The sequence below is a fragment of the Medicago truncatula genome, chromosome 3 (assembly GCF_003473485.1).
Source record: "Medicago truncatula cultivar Jemalong A17 chromosome 3, MtrunA17r5.0-ANR, whole genome shotgun sequence".
Classification (NCBI taxonomy): domain Eukaryota; kingdom Viridiplantae; phylum Streptophyta; class Magnoliopsida; order Fabales; family Fabaceae; genus Medicago; species Medicago truncatula.
In genome coordinates, this window is record NC_053044.1 from 20,848,262 (window position 1) to 20,855,360 (window position 7,099).

Sequence of the window (7,099 nt, forward strand, 5' to 3'; positions counted from 1 at the left end):
GAGAAGGGAGAGAGACCTAGGAAGCTGCGATTTTTATATTCCAAGGTAAGGGTGAGACTAACATTCAATAATCTTGAGTCTATGATTCTGAAAATTGTATTTAATATGTTGTAGGTTTAGTTTTTGAGAATTTGAGAATTAGGGTTAAGAGTGATGATTGTGATGATTTTGAATGAAAGTGAAGTTGAATAATATAGGTTGCTTTTTCTGATTTTTCTTTTCATCTCTGCCCCGAATTTAAAATGAAATCTGGTATTGATAGGTCAAGAATTGGTCTTAGGTGTAAACACGAAAGTTGTAGGTATAGATGTTATCTTTTTAATGTTGTTAGTCTGATGTCAAAACGATTTATAGAACTTGAGTTATGGTCAAATTACTGCACGTAGGTCACAATGAATTTTTATGAATTTCAGCACAACTTTGTCCGAATTTGAAATGAAAACTAGTATTGATTGGTACAGAATTGGTCTTAGGTGTAAACACGAAAGTTGTAGGTATGAATGTTAGATTTCTAATGCCATTGGTTTGACTTCAAAAGGATTTATAGAACTTGAGTTATTGTCAAATTACTGCACGTAGGTCACAATGAATAATTGAATATGATTGATGAATTAGTATATGAATGTATATGTTTATGAGTATGATGTTGTTTATGATTGATGAATTAGTATATGTATGTATATGTTGTGAATACGATATTGTCCATGATTGATGAAGTGTTATATGTATATATGATGTTTTAAGATGTTGATTATTATTTGATGTTGTTATATTGTGATATAATTGTATATGCATTACTTGAATTATATGTGAATAATTGAGACGTTGTTGACTTGCATTCAATATTATTATGTCATGCTGTTTTTGTATACTGTTGTGTTGCTGTTGTTATTTAACTAAGCTGCATGAGTCGGTCTAAGTTGATTAAGATGATAAAGTTCCAAATTATTGGATTATATAAGAGGTTGTCGATTTAAGATGTTAAGAGGTCGAGTCCATGCATTAGCATTTTATTGTTGGGGGCTTGATGCCCTGGAGCCTTTGCTCAATTAAGTTGAGGGCTTGATGCCCTGGGAGCCTTTTTACGCTCAAATAAGTTGAGGGCTTGTTGCCCTGGGAGCCTATTTACGCTCAAATACGTTGGGGGCTTGATGCCCTGGATTGGTACCACATGCATATAAGAGGTCTAAGTTGCATAGTCAAGTTGGAGTCGCATTTGTCGAGTCAAAGATGTTTAAGTTGCCAAGTTGTTGAAGCTGTGATTCTTTATATGAACTATTAAAGATGTGATATATGATATCTTATTGTCTATGATGAATATTATGATGATTTTAGGTTGTTAAATATAATTATTGAATTATATGCTTAATATTATTGTTTTGTGAAATCTCACCCTTTCTGCTTGGAAATGTTGCTCTTCGTATGAGTAACTTGCAGGTAACCAAGAATAGTTGATGTCGTGTGAGCTTTCTCTCTCGTGTGTCTTAGGTGCTCTGATACGTAATGGGATGGGAACTTTGTTATTGCTTTTCTATTCCTTACGTATTGTTTTTGAAGATTTATGACTATGTTTTTAGATTGGATTTTTATGAGACATTTATGAAGAGGCCTTCGTGCTAAAGACTGTTTAGTTATTGAATAAATTCCGCTGCGAATTATTAAAGATTTTGTTATTGAATTTTAAAGGATAAATAGTTATTTATTCAGTTTACGATTTTAAGAAAAGAATGTGACATTCCGTTTATATGAATACTCTGATTATTTTTATGAAATTTTTATGTTGGGAAAACGGGGTGTTACAACAGTACTTCCGGTGACTCTTCACTGTTGCGGGTGGTTCTGTTTCAGATCTTCATTTTCTTCCCCAGCCGGAGGTTTCTTCAACCTGTGGGTGCTATTGTTTCCATCTCCTTCTTCCAGATCCGACACTCTAGCATCTTCTGTTGTCGTTTTCAGCGCCTCCAGGTTGAGGTTGGGTTCGTTATGTCCAGGTTCTGTTGGGGATGGTTCGTTTGGTTTCTCGGTGGTTTGTCAGCTTCGCAGGTTGTTTGTTTCGGTGGTTGTTTGTGTTTCCCGCTGCCGCCGTCGTTTTCCGTTTGTTGGTGTTCTAGCGGCAGCGTTAGTCTCGTCGGTGGTTGAGGTGTGTGTTCCTCTGGTCCTCGCCGGAGTTGAGCTTGTTTGTGTTGTTTCCAGATGTTTGTTTGTTGTGTTGTGGTTGTGTGTTAGGGTTGTGTTCTATCGAGGACTAGGGTCGAGGCTTATGGTCTCCCTCAGCTCTTTGGTGGTTCACTACTCTGCATTTTGGTCTATTTTATTTTTGTTTTGTTGTGTTTGTGTTTTAGGTGTTGTGTTCTGCCTTGGGTCTAGGTCGTTCTCTGTTCAGCTGTCTTTCTGTTCCGTCTATGTTTGTGTTGTTGTGTTTGTGTTTTAGTTGTTGTGTTCTGTCTAGGGTCTAGGGTCGAGGCTATTCAGATCTCCCTCAGCAATTTGGTGGTTCACTTTCTTCGTAGGGTCGATTTCTGTGTGTTGTCAGGGATGTGTTTTGTCGGTGTTTCCGTTTTGTTCCTTCGGAGCCTTGCCGCTGGAGGCCTCCTGCTCTTGGATTAGGTTTTGATTGCTTGGCTGTTGTTGCTCGAAAGAGTTAGGTGTGCAGATGCTTCGTGTTGATGGAGTAGTCGTTTGATGCACCTTAAGCCTTCCTGACTGCTCAGTTGTCGGCGGGTGCAGGTCCTTCACGATTAATTCTCCTTCTTCGCAACTCCCGAATCGTTCGCCGTCGTAAGGATCGTGGTGGTTTGTGGTTGTCAAGCTGAGGGTTGGGGTGTGCGCCGGTCTATTCATGTGGTGGTGATGCAGGTTGATTTGGTGGCTTGTTTTGATTTGTTTGTGTTCGAGCTGGTTCACTTTGCACTACTGTTTCGTCTTTTCGCTGTCTTTGATTTTGGCATCGAGCTATTGGTGGGTCGAGTTTTTGGACAGGTTAAGGTGTCTGCTCTTGTGGTTCGTGAGTTGAGGGGTGCCTTTTTGACTAGTGTCTGGAGTCTTGTGGGCCGATCGCTTTTGATTCGAGGTCGGGAGCAAGTTTGCGACTCAGGTCCTTTTAGGCTGTTGTGACGGCTCCTCCGATAAACCGGAACTTGAGTGGTGGTCAAAGCTGAACATTTGAAGCAAAATCACTATCGGGTGCCTAATTAATCACTGTTGGCGGTGTTGGTTCTTTAAGGAACTGTTGTTAGGGGTTTGGCATTTTGAGGGTGATGGTGGTTTTTCTTTGTGGAGTTCTTGGTGTTTTTGTTTTCTCTTTTCGGTGTAATACTTGGGTTTTAATCCCCTTATATATATAATATATTTTACCATTAAAAAAAAATATGAGTGAAAGATTAAATTGACGTGTACAAAAATATCAAATTATTATATAAAATTAAGTAAAAGGAGCACGAGATTATCTTGACATAAAAATATCTTTAAGTTGGTGCATCTTAAAAGTGTAATTCATGCAAAAGCATGATATTTTTTTCTCACACATCATCCTTCCATCTCCATGTTTGGCACTTTCTATCTTAAGTAATCACCCATTTTGAGCTTTGACTTTTTGTCCAACGTCAAATTTGAGAAGACAACCATGCAAAGATCTAAAAACATTGTTGGCGTAAAAAAAAAAAACCTAACTCTAATCATCTCTCTCTCTCTCATCTTTCTTGCTCTCTCTCTTTTTAGAAAAACAAATCATCAAGTCAATGTTTTGAATTGCAGTTTGCATGCAACTGCAATTGCAATTGCGACAGTACAATCCGTGTTTGACAGCTACATCAATCTTATTGTAACTGTCCCAACAATATGTGAAATTTTGAATGAAACCATTTCTATATATTTGAAAAAATCTTTGTTTTTTTTGCAAGGATTAAAATGGCTTCTTCATCATATTATGGTTCCCTTTTCCTTTTATTATTATCTTTGTTTTTATGGTTCAGCACAAATGTATTGGGTGGAAATTTCAACACCCTTTTTGATAATCTTTTTGGAGAAGAAAGGGTTGATATAAAGGAGGATGGTAATAGCATGACCCTTACTTTGGATGAATATTGTGGCTCAGGCATTGTGTCCAAGAATGAGTATTTGTTCGGACGATTTGACATGAAAATCAAACTTGTTCCGGGAAATTCTGCTGGAACCGTCACGGCCTATTATGTATGTTATCTTCTATTTAAATAATAAAATGATATATAGAGGAACATGGTTTTAAATTGTGTTCCGCAAACGCAATTGCAACCTGAATATAAAAGATTTTGAGATTTACGTAGCAACATTGCAAATGCGAATGCAATTCCGATGGAATTCCATTTTTTCACCATACAAAGATTCATGGTATAACCGCAACTACAATTTAAAATCATGCATATGAGTGCTTCTAATATGGAAATTTTAGAAGAGAGTTCATTTAAAAGTGAACACTTGAGATAATTGGTACAAGAGGTTATTGCAAATGGTTATAAAAGGAATGAAACTTGTTATAGGAAATCAAACCTTGAGGTGCACCATTACCAAGACCATATTAGAAGCCCTACATAAATGATTAAATATATTTTCTTAAATCTAATTCTAACCATATATTTTGATGTTTTATCATGCTTGGTTAAGTTTTTTGAAAAGTCTAAAGCCTAGATTTTAGAGAAAGCAAAAAAAACGGAGGATATTTTTTTTCTTCTACATTTTTTGTATGATTGTATCATATCATTTTCTTAATCTATTGTTGAACTACTCATTATTGGGCCACCATGTAGATAACAAAATTTATGCCTTAAATGTTAATTCTTAGGTATGATTTGATTTGTATATATACATTATTATTTATATTTATGTATTTATGGATGAAGATGTTGTGTTGAGGCAAAGTTATTGATATGTATATTCATGTGCAGCTAAGCTCTGTAGGAGCACAACATGATGAGATTGATATAGAATTCTTGGGAAATTTGACTGGTGAACCTTATCTTCTCTCAACAAATGTATATGCTGAGGGTATTGGGGGTCGTGAAATGCAATTCTATCTTTGGTTTGATCCAACTGAGGACTACCACATGTATTCTATTGATTGGAACCCTGAACGCATTATGTAAGTAACAAAACATTAAGTAACTAATTAGATTAAGTATATGCATTTGCAAATACATATTAAAATAAAAATTGTGTATATATACCTCAAATATAGACTCAAAAAGGGTCCATTCCAATTTTAAAGATGGAGTGCTCTATGTTTTGTCCAAAGAAATTCAAACAATTGGACTCCACCCCTCCATGTTTTAAAAGACAAAAGTTACTCACAACCAATTAAAATCAGTTACGTGTACTCTACTATACATCAAACATACAATTTTAAAAGAAAAAAAAGTTAATGGAATACACATAGCTGTTTTTAATTGGTGTGTGGGTAACTTACTTACAATCTCTCAAAGACAACCTAAAATTATGTTTGACTTAAGGATTGAACTCGATATTCGAGAGTTCTTAACAAAGATATTGTGTACCAACCATTTGCGTTATACTCTGATTGTGGGCTTAATTTATATTTTCCCATTAATATTAAATTTCATATTTATATTAATATATATGTTTATTGTTTTTGTAGAATCCTGGTGGATAACAATCCCATTAGAGTGATGCTCAATAGGCAAAGAATTGGTGTTCCATTCCCTACAAAAAGACCAATGAGGGTTTACACAACTCTTTGGAATGGAGATTCTTGGGCAACAAGATGGGGTGAAGTGAAGATTGATCTCACAAATGCTCCATTCGTGGCTGGTTTCAAGAACTTCAATGCAATTGCTTGCATTGCAAATCAAGGTCAAACTGCTAATTGCAGGAATTACAATGGTGGAAAATATAAAGGCCTTGATAGAGAAAGCAAGAGAAAAATGAAACAAGTTCTTTCTAAATGGGTAGTTTATGATTATTGTGCTGATTTAAGACGTTATGCTCATGGTCTTCCATATGAATGCCGCAAGGAGAATAGAATACAACTTGATTAGAGGCTATTGCAAATGGATGATATGTTGAAGGAAAAATTGGATTGACTATTACTTGAAAATGTAGCCCTATCATTTAGTTTATAATGTTTGAAGAACCATGGAAAGATTATCATTATAATTTTATTGGGAATGATGGCTTTGATAGATGTAAGTGAGCAACCTTTTTTCTCATATATGTTCATAAAAATAAGTAATGGAAAATTTTGTTCTTCCAAATGTTTTATCTTGTAAATTTAATAGTAGTGCATGTTTTTTTCAATGTGAAAGGAGCTTATAAAACTAGGAAACTGTAGCCAAGCACAATGTGTGCAAAGATACAACTTGAAATATTTGGTCACCTGTCATATCCCAAATTTGGACCGTTTAAAATCTTTTTTGTCCATATTTTAAAATAGTCCACTTTCTCTGTTATTCGCTTTTTTACTATTTGAAACTCGTGTTTTTTCGTTTTTAGTCATTTAAAAACTTTTATCTTGCATTTAAGTCCCCGCTTGCATTTTTACAACAATTAAAATCACTTCATCTGCATTTTTATAACGCATTTTATAATCTTTTTAGTCATAACAGTCAAGTCATTTTAAAAGGTCTAATCGTATTTTAAAAGTCGTGTCTTTTTAATCATTTCTAACGAAATTTCGGCAGAGAGGTTACTTTGAAGTACCTCATTTTAGTTACCGAAAGGGACAATTTTACTTGTTGTTAATTCATTCACTTTATCTTTATTATTTTTAATTCCACTTATCTAATTTCTTTATTGTTTTATATTCTTTTGCTTTTTCCTTTTCATTTTTTTCGTTTTTTTATTAAGTCACGTTTTTTCAAAATCCAAGTTTTCTATTTCATATCATTTTTTATAAAGTCTCTACAAAGTCAAGTTTAGTCCTGTCCACATGTCACATTCTCATTGGTCCTCTAAATCAAAACCCTATTTTACAGTAGTATAAATACCACTACATTTATTGCAATCAAAAGGGGGGAATCACTGTACACTGATATAGCAGCCGCTACCAATCATCACAAACACAATTCCTTTTCTCTTTCCATCATTTACAGATCAAACCATTTTTTCAAAG

At 34.8% G+C, this 7,099-nt stretch overlaps 1 protein-coding gene across 1 annotated transcript; it reads left to right on the forward strand.

Moving 5' to 3' along the window:
- Nucleotides 1-3,906: 3,906 nt before the first annotated feature.
- Nucleotides 3,907-6,026, forward strand: LOC11414822 (xyloglucan endotransglucosylase/hydrolase 2). The gene is made up of 3 exons (XM_003602066.1): nucleotides 3,907-4,188; nucleotides 4,920-5,113; nucleotides 5,627-6,026. The coding sequence occupies exons 1-3, from the start codon at nucleotides 3,907-3,909 to the stop codon at nucleotides 6,024-6,026; spliced, it is 876 nt and encodes a 291-aa protein (XP_003602114.1).
- Nucleotides 6,027-7,099: the final 1,073 nt, after the last annotated feature.

Bases quoted from the DNA above. Each gene is read 5' to 3' on its own strand.
- LOC11414822 (XM_003602066.1), top strand. From the start codon at position 3,907: ATGGCTTCTTCATCATATTATGGTTCCCTTTTCCTTTTATTATTATCT. The intron at 4,189-4,919 runs GTATGTTATCTT...ATTCATGTGCAG, and splicing joins GAACCGTCACGGCCTATTAT to CTAAGCTCTGTAGGAGCACA. The intron at 5,114-5,626 runs GTAAGTAACAAA...TTGTTTTTGTAG, and splicing joins TGGAACCCTGAACGCATTAT to AATCCTGGTGGATAACAATC.